The sequence below is a fragment of the Perca flavescens genome, chromosome 4 (assembly GCF_004354835.1).
Source record: "Perca flavescens isolate YP-PL-M2 chromosome 4, PFLA_1.0, whole genome shotgun sequence".
Taxonomy (NCBI): domain Eukaryota; kingdom Metazoa; phylum Chordata; class Actinopteri; order Perciformes; family Percidae; genus Perca; species Perca flavescens.
The window spans coordinates 27,104,720-27,126,300 of record NC_041334.1 but is presented as its reverse complement, the minus strand read 5'-3'; the positions used below and the strand labels follow the sequence as shown (position 1 = coordinate 27,126,300).

Below are 21,581 nucleotides of genomic sequence, written 5' to 3'. Positions count from 1 at the left end.
AATAGAAATATTGTCAGCAATAGAAGACATTAACCTTTTCTCTTTCGTTGCTTTTACACATTTATGAAACAAAGAGATTCTGTTTTTGGAAAAGTGTAAAACAAATACGCTAATTTGGTTTACAAATTGTGTTGAATGTGCAGAAGACTGAGGTCTGACCTTTGGAAATAATATTTAAATGAAAATGATGTTTGTAGGGGCCCTGGCCTGCTCTCCGTCATGATGTCTGTCATCTGTGTTATGCTTCCATCTGCTGGTAGATAGTGTTAAACATTACTCCACTGTTTACATTCTATGCTCAATATTAATACTGTAACCCCTTAGATTCATCTGACAACCCCTTTGTGGGGCTTGCCGACTCCCAGGTTGGGAACCATTAGTTTAAGGAACAAACATTTACGCCAGATAAAGGACAAATCATATTACACAGTCACAGTAACATAAATATTGCATGCATGTCTGTCCATCTAGGGATCTCTCCTCAGTTGCTTTTCCTGAAATTTCTTCCATTGTTTTCCCCATTAAAGGTTTTTTTGGGGGGGGTTTCATTATTCATTATTCAAACATTATTAAGGACAGAGGATGTCATATGCTGTACAGATTGTAAAGGCCCTTGAGGCAAATTTGTGATTTTTAATATTGGGCTATATAAATTCTTTTGACTTGACATTGATTTTCTGTTGCTAGACGACAGTGGGCACAACTGGAGTAACGTGCAAAACTCTAAACACAGTCTGCACAGCAGCAGTTCATGTGGACCAAACTCTAGTTCGTTTTTCATTGCTTGAACACGGTTTTCAAAACTCTACACACATATCCCATGGTTTTGCAGTAACAACAACCTGCACAACACTGTGGATTTACAGCACTTTGTTCATGCATGGGGTACTTTCCATAAAATCATCTCTCAATGCAAATCAAACCAGCTATTAGGCTAACTGACGTAAAACCATATATAGGTAAGCAAACTGAGGATTTTCATCCCTTCTTGTTTACCTCAAAAATTGTATAAAATAAAAAAGAAAGACAGTAATGTAACTCTTTTCTTATAGCAAATATTGATTAGTGTAACGTCACTTAAATTATTCAAACTGTAAAAACTATGCGCTTTGAGTGTCTATGATAAAGCGCTATATAAATGTAATAAATAATAATAATAATAAACATTTGGTGGCCCGGTTGGCTCAGTGGGTAGAGCAGGCGCACATATATTTAGAGGTTTATGCCTCGAAGCAGAGGTCCAGGATTGGAGTCCGACCTTTGACGATTTCCTGCATGTCTTCCCCCTCTCTCTCCCCTTTCTCACCTGTCCTGTCCATTAAAGGTGGAAAAGCCCAAAAGATATTTTCTTAAAAAAAAAAAAACTGTATTAGTGTTTAATGCTAGAGTTTTTACTCTCAGTGTGTTCTGAGTGACGGTGTGTGTGTGTGTGTGTGTGTGTGTGTGTGTGTGTGTGTGTGTGTGTTGTCTCGATGAGGATTGTTCACAGTGTTTTGCTGCACTGAGCCTGTTCTGAGACGTGTGTTAAGAGTTGTGTTGCTTGGAATGAGTTTTGCAGGTGATGGGAGCTCAGCTCAGGTGACTGTTGGTAATGCAGACTGTAGTTAGAGTTTTGCACATGTGGCTTCAGTTTAGCAATTAAAAAAAACTGTAAACACTAACGAAAGTAACATAATCAAATTTTGAATGGTGGTAGTGTTCTGAAAACAGAGATACAGAAAAAAAAGTTACTCTTTTAGACAAACATTTGTGCTGTTACGTAAAAAGTTCAATACAAATTGGGAAAACAGCGCCACCTTGAGGTGAACATTTTACAGAAATATGTGAAATGCCTTCTGCCGTCTGCATCACACGTGTGTGTGCGTGTGCGTGTGCGTGTGCGTGTGCGTGTGCGTGTGCGTGTGCGTGTGCGTGTGCGTGTGCGTGTGTGCGGCTGAAGAGGGAATTGGGGAAATAACTTACAATCCTGATTGAGTTAACACAGAACAAAGCTTGAAACAAAGATTGTTTTAAGTGACGTCTTGCCGGCAACAGCCTCATTTCAGGAAATTAAAAAGCACTTTCTCTTCAGACTGGTGAACCTCTAAAATCAAGAGAAGATTGTTGGCATTATACTGACAAGAGGCAATAACATTCTGTTTCATGTCTGTGATCACGACTCATTATGTCCAGACTCATTTTTCTCTTTTGTATTTTATCACTGTAAAAGAAATTTCTGAAAGAGGCACACTTTGGGTCGTGAGACAGAAAAACATACCTAAGACCAAAAGTCACTTTGGTGCTATGTTAAAATCATTTTTTTCTGGGGATGGTTTCTGACACAAAGAACCTATTGTTCTTTGAAATATAATACTGGCAGTGTAGACCCGCTAGGTGTCAGTGCTGTGCAGCATTTCTTAGACAAGTCTGGGTGGCTTTACACCACTTGGAAAAATCACTCTGAACTGATGTATAATAATGTGAATAAAGTGTAGGTGTATTCTGCATGATAAGGATGCTTCTGTCTGCATATGTGTTCCTCTCTGTGTAGTATTACCTGGTATAGAATTAAATATTGTGTGCACGCAGTGAAAGCTGCTGGACGGTTCATTGGTGTCACACTCCCCTCACCCCTGGACATTTACGAAACCTGCCTCACCCACAAAGAAACCAGCATTGTGGGTGACCCCAGTCACCCCTCACACAGCCTCTTCAGCCCCCTGCCATCTGGGAGAAGGTTCCAGAGCCTCCGAGCCTGTTCTGCCAGACTGGCAAACAGCTTCATTACCCAGGCTGTCTAGAAGCTCAACCCCCTCCCCTCTCTCCCTCCCCTCCACTCTACCCCCAAGAACTCTGGACTCTGAATCCCCCCCAATCAGGAACAGCACCGGCCACGTTATAAAAGACACTCAGGAACACTTTTTCACTTTATAGTTTTCACTTTCATTCTATATTTTTCCTTTATATGTTTATTTCAATTTCTTTACTTTTCTATACTGTTTGGTTTTGCCTTACTCTGCACTATTTATAATTCTTCTTCTTCTTCTTCTTCTTCTTCTTCTTATTATTATTATTATTATTATTATTATTATTGTATTGTATATATTTTGTACTTATTACATTGTGGGTAGGAGAGAAATGTATTTTTGGTTCCTCTGCATGCCTGGCACATATTTTGAGAGATCGGCAATGAAGTTGACTTGACAAAAAATGTATTTAATTTGAGCTTTCTTAAAAATATTAAATAAATACAAATGTGATTTGACTACAATCCCTGTGCATTAACACTTACTCATGAGACTCCAGTCCTGCCACCATGTTGTTCCTTCTAGCTCTGATGGGTTGTGTCAGATGTTTACTTTATTGAGCCTTGAATGACTTGTTACTCTCCAAAAGCCCAGAGTGAAATAGTCTTGGCCAGACCAACAACATATTTAAAGAGTTTAAAGGATGGAGGTCACACCCATAACTTTGTTAGTATTTATATTTTGAAAATACATTTAATGTGGTAAAAACACATAATGTCATCTTTAAGACTCAAGACTAGGAATTTGGATGTGACTTAAGACTTGGATGTCAAGACTTACACATTAAAGAAATGACAATAAAATACAGTGGGCATATTACTGATGCACTCCCTCCATCTCCAGGATAATGATGATGTCTTCTTTCAGAAAGCTTGTTTATGATTATGGCAACATCTTGTTATATGCAGTACCATGTGAAAAATAATACAACATGAGAATAAGTGTCTGCTGTTTGTGAAAAGTAATTTAAAAACTACCAGTAGGTGACCTTGGCAGTTTTTCGTCCAAGCTGTTTGCGAAGGCTTTTATTCTTATTCTTATTATTATTATTATTATTATTATTATTATTATTATTATTATTATTATTATTATTATTATTATTATTATTAAGATGTGTTATGTAGCATATCTTAGCTTACATTTATAGATAAATATGATCTCTCTTTTGCCTTATGTGTAAACAAACAATTTATGTGGAAAGACCTAATTTGGTCTCTGCTGCTCTGATCTAGCACTGTTTCACTCTCACATCCACACCTATACTTAGGATAACTTATGGATAAACTATAATCAAAGCATTTTAAGATTCCACTTTTATAATGTTGTATGCTCTACTTCACATAATGCCATGTCTTTCAAAACAATTATTTTTTGTCAGAGACACATATGCACATTAGAAGATCTAGGACCATTTCTAGCACAAGAGGATGAACATTTGTCTTTGGTGGAATAGGTTCTGCTCCCAAGGGTGCTCTAATATAATGTTGACTTTTGTGTTACTCAAATCATCCAACAATTGCCTTATTTATTTAGAATGGCTTTTAATACATAGTAGCGCTGTGACATTTTTCTTTCTTCCTTCTGCTTTTATGTAACCTTTTCTGATTTTACTGTATGTTTAGTTTTATTCTTGTTCCTTGATGTAAAGCACTTTGGATACCTGCTGGTTGCCGTAAAAGGCTATATAAATAAATGTTGATTGATTGATTGATTAAATCAAATCTGTTACCTACCATGTGCTACTCTTCGCACACCGCAGTATATTGCATGTCATCACTTACTGGACTGACTTTTATCATTAGGACCCTGAACTATACTACCCAGTGGTAGTATAGTGTTGAAAAGATAGAGTGGAGAAGCTTCTCTGTTTGTAAAAGCATTAATGTATTTCTGGCAATGTCTTTTGGGAGATTTTTCAATGTGGTTCTTACAGGCTAGTTCCAGGGTTTGTGACAGATTTGGAAAGCTGTTCAGAGAAGGGTATGAGGGTTATGGGACACAATGTTGGACCTACTGTGTTGTACAAACTAGAGAGTCACAGTCTTTAAGTTGTTCAGTCGGAAGAATCTACTTCATTGTAGTATATTTGTACAATTGGTTGTCATCAGCATAGCAGTCCAGATGGACAGGAAGTTACGTTTTTTGTCAGAGCCAGAAACTGTCATGTCGTTGTTAAAGAAGCTGAGGAGGGTGGGATGGTCTTTGATGTCAAATGCAGCACTCAGGCCCAGAAGAATCAGGGATAAGATGCCTTTGTGGTCGTGGTATCATTGACTTGATCATAAAGTAAATTCCAAAAAAACACAACCCGTAGTGTTTGTGGGTGGGAAACCAGTGAGGGATCCTAGCTGACGGTTGTTGCTGCTGCACTGGAGACCCCTGCATGTTGGTCGTCACGGCACCTGCACGGATGACGGTGGAATCTGGGAAGGAGTGCATGAACCTTTGCTCGTTACGTCTTCCATGAAGCTCTGGTGGGAGAAAATATGCTGGAGACACTATATGGAGGTAGCACATGTCAATCTTCTAACTACTACTACTTCCTCATGTCAATTTGCCTTTATGTCTTGTTTGAATTGTTGTTGAAAGGTGCTATAGTTGCCTTGCTTTGTTTCATTTCTTTTCTATGAAAGCCTTTGCATTCGGCACCTTTTGACAACGCGGAAGTTATTGAACATTTTGATTAATGACTTACAAGTAGGAGTGAAAAAAAAAACTTCCCTTAATGTAGCATTATTTTTCAAAATTTGAAACATGTACACATACATAGTTATGGTCATCACTATTTAAAAAAATGCTAATTTTCATGCTGGTCACTAGTTTGGGGTCTCCATAGAGTGATGGCAGGATTTTGGGATGATGCAATGTTGAATCCTCTGTAGACGTTTCCCCTAATTTAGGGTGGAGGCAAACCTTCAGCCAGAATTCTGTCTTCTGAAGTGCACATGAAGGCTGCATCCTTGGAAGGCTGAAATGGGAGCCTAATGAATCCAGATTAATGCTTTAAATTATAATGTCCTATCAAGAATTCATAAGTCTTTTTTTATTGATTTATTTATGAGGTTTTCAGGAATTCATAAGTCATTTAGGCTTAATGTATCCACCACTACCTGCAATACTACAATCAAATGAAAATGTAAATGGTAACCAGGTGGTAGCCTATATGCATATTGCCTTTCACTCTTCACTTCAAAATGGTGTTGATAAATTACTTTAAATACAGGAAATTATTTCGCTATTTTTAAGCTGTGTACTCAAATTAATTTAGTAAATTTCTCCCTTGGGTAGCAATAGAGGCCTCTTGATTGATCTTGATTTAAATATTTCATTGTATCAATTACCATTCTTTAAAAAAAAAACATTTTTCTTCATGTTTGTTTTGATTTATTTTGTTATTCATACATCACAGAAAGTGCTTTGAGGTAGCTGGTTTTTTGGAAATCAATCTCTAGGGCAGAGGGAGTAGTGTGTGTCCTGCCTGCCTTGTGCCTGGTGTTACAGTACCTTGGGTTTGCACCGCAAGGACCATTTTGGGTTAAGTCTTAAGGCGTTCAAATATAGCCTATATGTATTTTTAGGAGACTGATTCTTTTTTTTTAATCAAACCTTATAATCTAAACTTATAGCTAATTTGATTACTTTTTTTCATTTGTAAAGTGCTTTAATTATTCCCCCTTTTTAGTGTCTAATTAAATACTGATTAGAATTGCTTAGCTGCTCTATAACCATTTGCAAAGCACTAGAGGTGAGAAGCAATCATCATCAGTTATTATTATTATTAGCCAACCGTTGTTGTTGTTGTTGTTGTTTCGGTAATAATAATAATACATAGGCTATTACCATGATCAACATTAGCACAGCTAACAAAGTTGCAAAGTAGTGAATAGGAAATTCATATAAATAAATACATAAATCAATCATGCATTCGCACTGAATAATTAAGCCAGGGACTTAGTAAGAATCCAAAGCATCGTTGCAGTAAAATGACAGGAGTGTGTGTGATGTGATGGAGGTGGAGGTGGAGGTGGATGGTTGAGAGAGAGAGAGAGGGGAGGGCCAGCCGAGCTGCTGCTGTTGCGACGTCACTCAGCCCGTTGACTGACTGACTGAGTTCCAGGCTTCAGGCTCAATCTGCCGTCAGCAGCAGCAGCAGCAGCAGCAGCAGAGGTGCTGGTGGAGGAGAGGAACATTTGATCCACTACTTTATTCCCTCCTGTGGCTTCTTCCACTGGGGCAGGGAGAGAACAAAAGACGGATAACTGCATGATTAGAGGTTCCAGCTCTTCGATCATCTCGACTGCAAGCCAGGCTAGCTTGATGCTCAGTTCAGCCTGCTAGCCTTTGTGGCAGGGCTATCCATGCATCCAAGGAGCCCCTAGGCAACCCCGGGCTGGCAGAAGCCTCGGCTCTTTTGCCTTGACAGTCTGCAACAACAACAAACAAAAAAAATTCTCCGAGTGGGCAGACAGCAGCATCCCCGTCAGCTTCGTTGCGCACACAGAAAGCGGATTTCCAGTGAGAGCATCATCGCCCGGGCACGGTTACACGTCGTCGTCTGTCTCCAACCTCCAGCTTGACAGGACCAAAAGGCGATTGATGACTAATATTCTTTCAAGATAGGCTACAATGTTGCGCACCGCAGCCAACATGTTGGCAACAGGATTGCTTTTCCTGGGATTGTTGCACAGTTTGGAAGTATTCGCTCCGACAAGGGCTATTGATGGTAAGCAGAGCTGATTTCCAAGATAAACAGAGTCTTTAATAAAATGCTTAGAAAAAAAAGCAACTAAAAAAACTATAGCAGTGTTTTGCATGCTGATTATCACAGGATTGATTGTGTTTTGGGTCTGCATGCGAGAGTAGACTGTGCCCTGAAGGAATGACTGCTCGGTTGAGTTGAGCAACGTGGAGGGGATGAAACCGAGGCGAGACAATTAAAGCGGTCTTTTTGTCTCCCAGTGCCTCATATAAATATTGCAATGTCACAGCAGCGATCGCACATTTCCTCCTCCTGCCCTCCGCTGGATACATGCGCTCTTACACATTTACACTGTCAGTCAGGGATGGAAATTGTAGCATAGGCCCAGTACTTGCTTAAACCACTTGTTTACATTTTTTGCACCCTTTTTTTTTTTTTTTTTTTTTTTTTTTAAACGGAAAGAGCCATCAGATACATTAGCTAGCCTCCTTGTACCCTAGGCTACCCTATTTCTTCAGTGACAGCTGAGGGGCAAATGCATGATTGGTGTCATGTCTTTTTAAAAATGTCAGCTTTTGGAGCCTTCTGCGGAGCTGTGGTGTATATAATGTCTGGGCTTCAGTCAGTTCACGTTCAACAGATCTTACTGAGTGGGGTGCTGATGTGATGACAGCAGTCGTGCTAATCCTCAATCAAATAAGTCCCTAATATTTGTGTTACTCCAATGGGGAATTAAAGTGTGTCTGTGGTTTTGATCTCTTGTTTAGAAAGTGTAAGTGGCTGAAAGGTGAACCCATGTACAGTACGTGGACTGCAATGATCACTGTTAGTTTCCCTCTATAAGCTCAGACATTTAGTGCTGCCATCAACAGGCATGTGTAGCACTGCGTCATTGTTGTGTATCACTATGATTGTTCAGCTTATCACCTGGGCTGCACAGGCTAGGACCCCCTGAATGCCAACAGTCATATTGTGATCTGTTCTTAGTGAGCAGTTAAAAACAGCTTCCCCCCCCCACGACCCTGTGAACACACACTTTCACAGACTGGAACAACTTCTGGAAACTATTAAGCCTCACATTCCCACTCACGCGCTCCTCTGTTTGGTAAGAAAGGAAAAGGGCGTTATCAAAGGGGAGTTGGTGCAGACCGATTTGTTAAATTCTTTTCAGGTGAAAATGGAATGTGAGTTTATTTTTTTTGCAGCGATATAAAGCTTCCCATTCATCGTGGGAATGTCTGACGTGTGAATGAATGCTAAGAATATTTTTAGATGACTTTTTTTTTTTTCAAGAAAATTTCTCCAATAAGGAGCACTAGTTGCTGTAAATATAACCAGGGTTCTAAATTTGACATTTCATTAAATCCAGTAGGGTTTTATTAACATGCATGACTGGCTTAAACCACAAGCTGCATTTTGAGAGATTCCTTGTCGAGCTATAAAGGTTTCCCTCTGCCTTTTTGAAGTCATCTCATTGCACTTGGAAATCCAGTGCTGTGAGGTTCTTAGGGATCAAAATCCACATAAATTACCACCTTAAAGATAGACTTGGATAGCCTGCAATCACCTGCAGTTTCTCCCTCCTCCTCATTCTACAGTGACAGCTGAGAAACGCTGCCTCTGCCTTGACGCACTGTTATTGTTTTAGTGAAATTGTCCTCCCGCTCAGTCTTAATGCTTTGATTTGATGAGTCAGCCTTGTGCAACATAACAGAGAGGATTGCCAAACCTTAGCTTTACTTGTAAACCCCATTGGGATGCAGAAGCTGCTGGGCTTGAAAGATCCTCTCAAGGAAACTAATTGAAATTCGTATTAATCAGTTAGACTGACTGTGACATTTACCCATTACTTGGATTTTTAAGCCGGCCTGAACAGACATGTCACTTGTTGTATAGGAAGGACTGCATGTTACATCCTTACAAGCAAAGCTAAATTTCTTTTTTAACCTCTTTGATTGCCTCTTTAATTTTTAAGGCCCTTTGAACCACATATGTTACTGGTAAGGTTTTTTTCAGACTAGCCTGGAACTCATCTTTTTCCCTTTTCTAGACCTCTAAAGATTTTCTCTCACTGTCTTCGTACTGCAGCCAGATCAGAGACCCTGGGCCACCAACAAACCCTGCGTTTAATTGGGTCTAAGCTGCTCTTTGTTTCCCAGAGGAGACCTCCACGAACAGTCTCAAATTGTTCAGAAGGCGCTGCTAATTGGGGGCCTAGTGGAAAAGGCCGTAATTAAAGAATTTGCATCATTTCATTCCATGAAAGTACTGTAGCGTCACTGCAAGAAGAGATCACTGGTCCTCAGAAATGAGCATTGCTATCCCCCAAGCCCTTAAGTGGCCTTACGTCACAGAAAATAAAACAGGAGAAATGGGATCGAAATCTTGTCACTGATGACAGCTGGAATTCTAACTTGATCCATTTCTATTTTTTTCATTCAGACATCCATTTAAATGTTATTTTTGAAGTGAGCCTTCTCCATCTGAAATGCCTTGTTCTTAATTTCATGTTTCCTTATTTATCCTCCCTTAAATGTTAAACGTATTCATTTAGTAGCACAGGCTCCTTTCGTTTTTAATTAACTCACCATCTAGTGCTTCCCCTGGCACTTAACCCCTGTGGACTACTCTCTGTTGTAACATTTGGTGGATGCCTTAGAACTGACTCAGCATTTGGCTGTTATTGGGGTACTGCTGTCACAATAACATCCACATGGCCAAAAGGTTACCACTTTATTGTTTACTGACAAGTGAGGGCAACATGGAAAACAGAGTGCATTTGTTAGGTCCTTGTCACCACTGACCTTATGTCACTCATGCAATGTTTAAAAGTGGATGTAGAAAGGAAGTGAATGCAAATAACTGAGGAAGATTTAACATGTCTTTAAATATATGACTTAGATCATTCAGTGCTACAGAGTTTTGGTTGCTGACTAAATGCCTTATACGGCACACTGACAACCAGACACGGCTGCATAACTGAGCAGGATATAAAATCCAGTACTTTGGTCAGCAGCTTTTCCAGGGGAAAAACAACTCGGAGGCTAAGTAAAGTTCAGTCACATTATTACACCGATGGTTTATGTGGCTGAACACTAATAATGAAATTCAATACTACTGTTGCCATAGATTTCCAACTGGCACACAATTGACAATACAACTGCGTCACACCTGATGTGAAATCTTAGTGCCCTGAAGGTATTCATTTGTAATGGTCACAGTAAGTTTCTCCATTGATGAAAATACGCCCAACACTGTTAACTTCTCCCTTTATTTCTTCTTTTTTTTATTTCATGAAAGAAAATACTGTCTTTTGAGCCTTTAAAGGAATAGTTTGACATTTTGGAAATATAAATGTATTCACTTTCTTGCCGATAGATGAGAGGATCAATATCCCTTTTGCGTTTGTTCAATATGTAGCCTGCCAGCAGCCAGTTAGCATATTTTAGCATAAAGACTCGAAACAGCTAGCCTGAATGTATCAAAATCCACCCACCATCACCTCTACGGCAACCAGAAGAGAATCCAGGAAACCTTTGCTCACGGCCAAGAAATAGTCCCGCACATAACTACTAGTAAAATGGAAAATTTTAGTTTTTAACACTTTGATTTTTGACAAAAAAAACTCCTACAGAAAAAAAAATAAAATCTTTGTTTGGTACAGAACCTCGCTAAACTACAGTGTAATAATTAGTTTTAATATTTTTAATTTTAATGAAAATAATGATACAAAAATGATAATTTCCTCCAATATCCTGAATCATATTGCAATTGCAATATCAGTCAAAATAATCGCAATTAGATATTTTTTTTTCCCATATTGTGCAGCCCTAGTTTCCAGTCTTTATGCTAAGCTAAGCTAACTGTCTCCTGGCTCCAGCTTCACACTGAACGGACAGATATGGTAGTGGTATAGATCTTCTCTTCTGACTTTAAACAAGAAACCAAATAAGCATATTAGTAAGATTAATTTTGTTCATTATAAATAAAAAAAGGTTCATACAAAAGAGACTTTTTCATAATTGCCTGTGAACTCTGCTGAGGGCTTTCAAAAGCTGACATCTATTATTGCCAATGTTGTGGATACATGTGGCCAGGCTTGGCAGAACAGCTCTATGACCCACTTGAAAGTAGTGAACCACTGATACACTATCTATATGGAGCTATTTAAGGCTAGGAGATAGGACACTGTCTCAGGAGGCCATCATAAAGAGTATGAGCAGACACTTACTTGGGATATCATGAACATGCATGTGTATATTCGCAATACATTAGCCAGCAACTTTTGACAGCACAGGTTTCAATACACAAAGGTAAGGATAGGGAAAAAAAAAATGACTGGTGAACGAAGGCTCAGAAAAAATGCTAAGCCCTATCCACCAAGAAGTCTTTGATTTGTAGCTAAGACCAAATGCTGAGGTGGAGGCTGTATTACTCAGTGGTTATTATCTTGCTTGGGACAAAATGACAGAAATCCCTCCTGGATGATGACCAAAGGTTTAACATTTATTTATTTAACACCAAGGAAGAGATGCCATTTTGCCATTTTTCCATCTGCATTGTGGAGACTAGAAATAACTGCCATGAAAATAAAGTTATGCAGAATACTTCTAATTAAAGTGAGAATAGAACTGGAGAGTTTGACAATTATCTGCAGTGTTTGCAACTTCCCAACTGATAACACTCAATGTATTTGATGGGGCACATGGCCAAGCCTAGGATCGAACAATCCCTGTGGTGGCAGGTTCACCCCTGCTTTTTAAAATTTAGAGCTATTACATCTGTCTTTGTGGTACACTGTGGGGAAACACCAATATGAGCTTTCCATACTCAGCTGTCCAAAAATGTTGTTTTAATTGGTTGGGTCATGCCTGGCTGGTTAAAAGTGCAAATTCTGTCTAGCTTTAATAATAAGTAAAAAATATATATATATATATATTTATTTACCTTATTCAGGTTCATGGAATCTGGTCAGCTGATTTTTATTAACATTTTCAAAACTTTTATTCAATACCAACAACAAGTTGACACAAAAAAAATGATGCTGTGTTTTGGGTCTCTTGGGGACAGCAGAAACCAGCTGCGTAAACTGCACCGACCTATTATCCCCTTTTAAATTGATAAGGCAAACTCATTAGCAAACAGTTGCCTAATTACACATCCAGCAGATACAGAGTAACATTCTTTTAGAGTCATGTTAATGGCCAAGTAGTCATGTGATCCATTGTCAATGTAAACACATTGATTATAGCAGCTTTAAATCCTAAATCCTGAAAGTCCTAGACACAGAGGATTGTTTGAAATAGAAAGCATACTCCCTTGATAATTCAGCAGATACATTTGTATTTGCATGTGTGTAAAAGAGAGAAAGTTGTATTATGTGTCATAAGAAACTTCAATAGTGATGAAGCTGTTATCACTGAGCAGCAGTCCTTCACATGGCTATCTTCTTTAGGTGTAAAGACCGAGGAAGTGTTGTCTAATGAACACTCTTTAAGCCCACGTTTAACCATTCATAAAAACGCAATAGTTGTGATCTGGCACCACCAACTGCAGTTCTCTACACATCACTGCTAAAAATTTGACATTGGGTAATTCTGCCAGAAGGTTTTTTTTCCATACTTGAAGTGTGGACATCATAATTTCTTTTATTTTTGACTGTGTATAATATGCCTAAAGTGGCTTTTTAATTAACAGGAACCCATGTTTAACGTTGAGGCCAGGCAGTCTCAGCCTCAGGTCGGATGAGTTTAACTTGCTCCGCTGTGTCAGTCTGAAAGGACTGTTTGTGTTGTGGAATGCACAATGGAGGCTATATTGCTTATTGTTGCTGGATAAGATTGAACCTATCTATGCCAATGATTAATGTACAAGATAAATCCCAAACGTCATATTGCATATTGCCTTTCGCAAACATTATTGAGTTTTAATCCCAGATAGAAATTCATTTTTTACCAGATAAAATACAGTCTATTTCAGCATCAGCTCACACAACAAATACATTCATTCACATCCATTTAAACCTCTGCTTCAGCTTTTTTTTTTTACAGACATCCATTTTTTCTGGGACAAAGAAAAGTGCGTCAGAGCAAACTCACACCTATTGTAGATTACTTGTGAATTCATTCCCTGTAGGAAGAAAATTAAACCAAACAAACAGACCTTGTTTTTCTCCATAGTACGTAAAAGTAAATATTATTTTGAGATACCTTACACATGCAAACAATACATCTTCAACCACACACAGTCTCACCATCATCATCACTATTCAACTTCTAATCCTAAACACAAAGTACCCAACCATAACCGGAACATAAACCTAATTTTAACACTAATCCATCAAAAAAGCATTCACACTTCACTTAGTGGCAGAAATCTTCTCACATGGACCCACAATCATTATTTCTGCCTTCCGCCTGAGCAAAAACACAGCATGGTGGGTGAGAGATGTTTGTTGTCAACACTCAACATTTTAAGGTGATATTGCATCCAATAAATCTCTATGAAATTCTGAATATTGTACACTAAGTGAACTTTCCCACACTCAACTGCACGTATGTAGGCGGTGTGGCCTCCCTGATGTACTAGTGTGCTTCTGGGAAGAGAATGGTCAACTGTTTTCTCTACTGTTATTAGCCTACACACACCATTACCAAATTGAATATATTTTGCAAATCTCCCTCAACATCACATCATTCTTTAAAGTTTGGAGATGATGAGGTACTTGCACATTGAATTGACTAAACTGCCTATCAAGATCGCTGAAATGTCTTAAACGAATAGTTTGACATTTTGGGAAATACAATAATTTGCTTTCTAAAGGAACGTTAGATTAGAAGATCGACACAACTCTCGTTTCTGTCCGTTAAATGTTAGTCTACAGCTGACTGCTAGTTAATTCAATTCAAGCTTAGCTTAGCAGGGTTACCTTAGCTTAGCACAACGACTGGAAACGGTGGGAAACAGTTAGCCTGGCTCTGTCGATGGTAACAAAATCTACCTAGCAGTACTCCTTTATGGAATGTTATGAGCCAGCTTATTTCTTGGCCGGGACCAGTAACTTTGATAACATTAGATAAATTAATTAAATAGAAAGCATAAAGAGATCATTGATTTTAAATAAACAATGAGTGGTTTATTATTAAAGTTGGCTCTGAATTAGTCATTGTATCAATTTCTGTACTTTTAGCTTTTTAATATCAAAGCATCAAACCACCTGTTAAAATGCACCAGATGCCACATGCGCTAGAGGTTTGATTCTCTGCCCGAGCCCGAACTGGACCCGACCTGGCCCGGGTCGGGCTGACATTTCACGCCACTATCCTTGGTCCGGGCTGGGCCGGGCCGGGCCGGGCCCTTGATTAAGCATTTGTGTTTTTTTAAACATTACTTTATTAGCCTAATTGGGTGGGGAGAAAGCTATGCCATAATCATGCTCACCTCCACTCCTCCACTCGCATGCATCACACCGGGCCTGCTGTGCTGTATGGTGTAGCTTAAGTGCAACATGGAGCATGAAGATGTTAAGACACAACGTGCATGGGTTCGGGTAGGGTCGGGCTTGATTTTTTTGGGCCCGATCTCAGCTCTAACATGCGCACTAGCAACAATTTGTTTGCGTTGTTGTAGCAACCTGTCTCTTACAAGTATAGTTCGTTCTCTTAATATATCCATGGTATACATGGCGAACTCATGAACTCACCATTTCATTGTATAAAATATTCACTAAGATTAAACATTGTGTTTTCGTTGTTCCTGATCGTTTACATGCTTATCTAAATAAACGAGACAACCAAGGAGATGTAATCATTATGTCGTGCTACTAGCTAGCTACTAAGGTTAGCCTGCAGCCTCATCTCTCATCCACGTTGGATACTACCGATGATGTTAGCTACTAGCCGATAGCCCCGTCAGTTTGGAAAACGCTAATGACGTTACATCCACGTTACAGGCTTTACAGCATACATACATCCATCCATACATCCCTCATCATAAGATAATACCATGGATGTATTAATAGAACACGTGGTGAATTATAACCATTAGCTATATCCATTAATACAGCTGCAGGACCTTGGGAGAACAGTCATATGAGCAGTGCGCAGTCCCGCGGGTCTGCTCGCGTCCATTATGCATGTTCATCATGCCTAGTTTAATAACTCTGGATTCGGCTACTAGTAAATGTTAAAAATTTTAAAAACGTAACGTTTTAAACAAGGACCCTTTAAGTGTGTTGATGTACCCCGCTGATGCAAAGTGTATGGGAAAAGTCTTTCTGAGCCAGAGGGGTGCAGTTCCACCGTTAACCGCTAAGTCCATGGTTGCTTTAAGACATGGCGCTGTTCCTGGGGGCTTGGAGGACCCCGAGATCCCTCCTAAAAATTGTCACACCCAAATTTTCAATTTTGGCTGGGAGCAGTAACTTTCTTCTTGGTTGCCTGGCAACTGATCACAGCCGAGAAAATGTCCAGCACATAACCCAAAAAGAAAAGATGAATCATAGTTTTTACACTTTGGCTTCTGTACAGATCAAAGAAAGAAAATATAACTTGTTAATTGGTGAGCTTTAGAGGTGCTGGCCAGAGCCAGGCTAGCTGTTTCCCCTTGCTTCCAATCTTTATGCTAAGCTAAGCTAACCGACTGCAGATGAGAGAGGTATCGATCTTCTCATCTTACACTCTGCCAGGAAGCAAATAGGCGATTTCCCAAAAGGTCAAACTCTTTGACTGAAAGTCCTTTTAACTGTCATGTCAGCTTATTGGAAATGTAGCAGTCCAAAAATCTGTAATGGCAAACTTTAGGCTCAAAATGTAAAATCTGTTAAACATTATTCAGATCAGTGATTTGAACAGGATTTAATGTATATTAAATGTCTTGTTTAAGGTTTCATCATCACAAAATCATGGTGAGAACCCCATCTTGTTAGCTGTAGCTGTCGTTAGCTGTAGCGGTCATTAGCAGCTCTCATTATACTTCTGGACATGCATAGTGAATGTGAGAGAACATTCTAGAGAATCAAGTAGCTTATGTGTCACACTGAGACTTGAAACTTTTACTGGTCTTATGAAAAGGCACTAAAGAATTTGAAATAATCTTCTTTAATATGTTTCCCTAGGCAGCATACTAAGTAGGCTTAATTGTCATTTTACTCCCTGTGCAGCTACCTACAGCGCGTGCTCTAGCAGTGGTGTGGCAGAGGGATTTGTCTAAACTGACTAACTTTATAATGATGGATCACACCTTGTGGTTTTCTGCTTCGTCCCCAACGCTGCTGCAGAATGCGATTTAATCCTTATGTGGAAGTAAAGGAGATCGTAGCCTCCTCCCTGTGTGCTCCCACACTGACTGCAGTACAAATAGCAGTCTTGGTTGATTACCACTCTGGGGTTGAGACATGGTGGAATCTCAGCCAGACATCCAAATAGCTCTTAATTAAGTTCACATTTGATTACTCTGCTTGGCGTAATAGGTTCTGCCTCTCACTACCACAAAGGCTTGTGTAGGTCGACAGGGTTTGTGCTCAGATCTGACCGGTAAAATCCAAACGGTCGCAGACAGGACCGTGTTGTCCTGCATGGCGGAGCCCCATTTTACTTGGCAACAATCACCAGACATGAGCACATTCCTGATGTTAATTCTTCTCAGCTCTAAGTGCATGCGTAACACACACTTACATAGACTTGCAAACACACAGACTGTCTAACAACTCATAAAAACATGATTAAATTAAACATTCATCCAGGGGGTGAGCAGTCGAGCGGCTATACACGCAGACAGAAACATCCCCAAACTTTTACTCTTGATGCCATCCTTCAAAATATTGATATAATAATGGTGACTGTTTTGTAAACAGGAATATGCTGTGTCATTCGTTCTCTATGGTAAGCATGTCTAAATTGTCTAAACTTCTATTCTCTACTGACTAGACTTCTACAGCTCTTCCAAACTCTGCTGGAAAGGTTTATTTAAGAGGCACAGCTGGGGCCTCTTTTTCTCTGTTTTGTAACATGGCAAATTGGAAAACTTTTTTCCCCTTCCCTCTTCCTTCTTATCACTCTCTTCCATTGCAAAATACTGAAGTGTTTGTGTCTGAGGTGTGGAGGAGGATGAGGAGGTGGCAGGACGCAGCCAAACGGGCCAATATGGACACGTCCTTCGTTTTTTGGCTCTTAGCAGGTCAGGTCAGCGCAAAGGTCAGCAAAACATCCCCCTGCCCCTCTCTCTTTATGCTCTGCACCAGTTTCTTCCAAAATGTCTTCCCCTTTGGCTTTGTTGTGGCTGTTTGCCGTCTCATTACTGGCCAAACTTGATCTTGTGTCAACTAAATCTAAAAAGAAAGTTCATCAGGCCTGCCGTGCCGCTGAACACAAAATATTAAAAACATTTTTGACTTAATATTCTTTGTGGATTGGTTCAAATTGGTTATCATTCATATCCTGCAGCATTTATGATGTTTTATTCTTTCACATTCTCTTAAGAAATTTAGCCATGTCTCCATGTTAAAACTGGCCATGTTGCAGTGTTATTCCAGTCTGTGGCTCTCTGAAAAGAAAAAGTGCGTATAAAGGTTTGGCCAAGTGGGCGTCACTGTCAAGATTGATTACACACAATTCAGGTTGTTTATCTTGCCCTCATATAAACCTCCCTTTTCTAAATATTTAAAAAAGATAAAGCTTTATCTTGTCCTAACAGTGAAAAGTATTCGGGATAGCAGGACCATCCTCTCCCCTTGAGAAAGTGCTTTAGTGTGAGTACACGCTATCTTCAGTAGACTAAACTTTTTTTCTCAGCAGACATTGCAACTTAACCATGCATTTATGCATGCACAAATAAATATCAATGCCTACGTTGTACTTCTCTAACTCTGACCTTCTCAGTCTCTAACGGTCATTCTGACATACAAGGTGTGCATGTGAGTGACTTATGTTTGTAAAAGTACAGGGGAAACCCAAGTCTGTTGCCTCACAGAGCCAGGTAGATTCCAGAGTTATGAAATGATACTTGTGTAAAAAAACAGAAGTAGATAATCATCCGTGCACAGTATTGTGTAAAAAGAGAATTCGATTAGCTTTTTTAAGCCGTGCCAACAGCATGGTTCTATGGAGGGCAATGTCGGTCTGTCGGTCAGTCCACCACTTTGGTCCAGACTGAAATATCTTGACAGCTATTGGATGGATTACAATGACATGTTGTACAGACAATCCTGGTCCCCAGAGGATAAATCCTACAGACTTTGGTGTCTCATCAGCAGGTTGTTTGGCTTTCAGTGAAATATCTCAGCAGCAACTATTGGATGGCATTAGGTACGGATATCCAGGGTCCCCAGAGGATGAATTGTAATGACTGGGGCTAATTAGCAAATGTTAGGATGCTAACACTCCAATCCAAGATGGCGAACACAATGTTAGCATTTAGCTCAAATGCTAACAATTTGTACCTAAGATCAGCATCACATAGCTGCTAGCATGGCTGTAGATTCTTGTTATACTGGGGCTGATAGATGGACAATGTTTTGCAGATACTTAACTGATACCTGACATTCTGGTTTGTGGTTAACCTCTACTTTGAGGTAAGAGCACTGGAAAAGTTACAGAACAGCAGTTCTGGAGCTGGTGCAAATTGTCACTTGAATTGTGGCTGTCCAGTTGAAGGTGCAATACCTTACGCTGCCTGCTTTGTAGACTGGATTCCATACTGCTCAAGACCCCTTTCAGCACTTTAAGTCCGCCGTTGAGTGGTGCGTGATGAGGCGGTAGTCTCAGTGTCTGCTGCAGCTTTGTAGTGCCCTGGTTGATCTCCGAGGCCAACCTCCAACTTATTTATAGCGCCGCTGTGGGTGTCGGAGGAAATGGGGCTGTGGCTGGGGGCGAGGCTTGTGTTTGCTTTAGAAGAGGACTCTTCCTCCCAACCAGACGGAGCTCATCTTGGAGGACCATCAGACAGCGGCGGGGGCAGAGGCCAGTGGATTTGTAATCCGGCCCAAATGGCAACGACCCAAAGCATTTTCACTTAGCCACCATTTTGGTAAACACACAGGCAGCTCATTGATAGCATGTGTGACATTCCTCCATCCCATCTCAGTATCCCAGCCCAGCTCAGTCTGTTCTTAGATCTTCAGGCCTGCCCCAAGCTGTGAGAGCCCTGCCCCCCTTAGACTTGTAGTTCGCTTCCCTGCCTCTCCATTTGCTCTCATAGCTGCAGTTCACCCAGCTTGTTCTCTTATGTCGTCATGTTCCATTTCCATCTGTTTACAATCTTTTTCTGCTTCATTCATTCACTCTTCCTCACTGCATCATTTCCTTTTGAAACAAAAGACAAATGCATATGACACCTGTTTGTATTGTGCACTAGTTCACAAAACAGTGAGACTCTCTTTAAAATTAAATATTTTAAACCGGTTAAATCCTGATTGTGTCAAATGTGATAAAATGTTCTCCAGAGACATATTGATTGTGCTTGACTTGCAGTAAACCTGTACACTACAGTACGTATGGAATATTTCCATACCACCAACCAAAAGCAATAACATCCATCACGTAAAATTATCTCTCAAAATGTTAGACCCAAAAGCAGTTGTGCTGCTATACGAGGTTATCCTAAGGAGAGGGGAAAAAAAGGAAGGAAGAAGAAATTGACACTTTTTAGTTATACTGTTGGTGTGCAAATACATATGATTACTCCCAATTTTAGAATTATTTTTTTTTTCTGACCATCTAGTTAAAATTATTGGATGGCTGTTAACTGTAGGTCTGATTAACAAAGAAACCATAAACAACCTTCATCATTCCTCTTTTTTTCATGATCTGCAATTTCCCCTTTGAACCGATTATTACTACAGATAATATTAAAGTGAAGCAGGGCAGGTCATTATTGTTATCTAGCAATTCATATTTATTTTAACCATCTATCTGTGTATTTTCCATTCGGGTATGTCCCACTCTAATTCACATCATAAAGGGGATTATTAAATCATGTAACAGAATATCAATACATACAGTTGCAAAAGAAACTAGATCTGCAAGCAGTTATGACGGGGTCCAAGCCTCCCCGGTGCCACTCACCCCTGGCGCAAGTTGCCCCTGACGATGCTAAGAGCCCACGAAAGCGGAGCCCGCGAAAGGAGAACCCAAAGCACGATGGCAATTTGACTAAGTGCGAGCTCCAAAGTGTGTAGTGAAATGCAATGGCAAATTTCCCATTCATTGAGTAAAAGGCCAAAACGCTTCTATCAATTATAGCGCCCCCTAAAGGGCGATCATCACCAAATCTGGTGTAGAGACGCAGAGTGGCATGTTGAACAATAATCTCAAGTTTCGTGATGATAGCATTTACTGCGGCAGAGATATTGCCATTGCAATTTTTCCCATTTAAATACATTGACTTATTTGCCAAAACACGTCTACGTTCATTATAGCGCCCCCTAACGGACGATTTTCACCATATTTGGTACAGCGGCATTGGAGTGGGATGGCGAACAATATTACCAAGTTTTGCTGTGATACCATGTGCACTTTAAAACAGCGCTGGCAGTAGTAAGTGTGTCACAGCGAGGAATTATGGATGCAATTAGAGGAAGTGAGATGCACCAGTTGTCTGTACTTTCCACCCTGACCACTGGTGTGGTTTGTACTGTCTAGATTTTTTGCATTTGAGTCTATTTTATTGGGAAATTCAGACCAAAGGCATAACACTAACAATGGAAAGTAGTGTGCAGGGAGAAGAAAAATGGCCAAAAAGAGAAATTTCATTGCCTCTTCCTAAATGATATAAAACAATCTTCACAATATTCGATATATGTGCAGTTATGTTTATAACTACTGTATATATTTTTTTTTTTAAACTTGTGATTGGATGACCTGAGGCTGACTGTAATGGCGGCTCTGGACATGGACTTTGTCTTTACTCCCTTTTGCTTGTCTCTAATCATCACAGCTGGCTGAGCTGGTGGTACAGTAACGCTTATCGTTGCCTGGCTTCACCCTCACCTAGCTAACCTCCTGACCTACTTCCTCTGGGCCCTGATGTGCCTCTGTCAGCAGCATATTGTTGTTGAGTCGGGTGTGCACTCATCCCACAGCCAATATTGGAAGCCTAGT

At 39.9% G+C, this 21,581-nt stretch overlaps 1 protein-coding gene across 1 annotated transcript in view; it reads left to right on the top strand.

Annotated features, from left to right (window-relative positions):
* The first annotated feature begins 6,909 nt into the window (after positions 1-6,909).
* LOC114554426 (low-density lipoprotein receptor-related protein 1) overlaps positions 6,910-21,581 on the top strand; it is a 97,323-nt gene continuing 82,651 nt past the window's right edge. Inside the window, exon 1 of the mRNA XM_028576267.1 lies at positions 6,910-7,509. Within this exon, the coding sequence (XP_028432068.1) occupies positions 7,413-7,509 (97 nt within the window). The 5' untranslated portion in view covers positions 6,910-7,412. The remainder of the gene's footprint in view (positions 7,510-21,581) is intronic.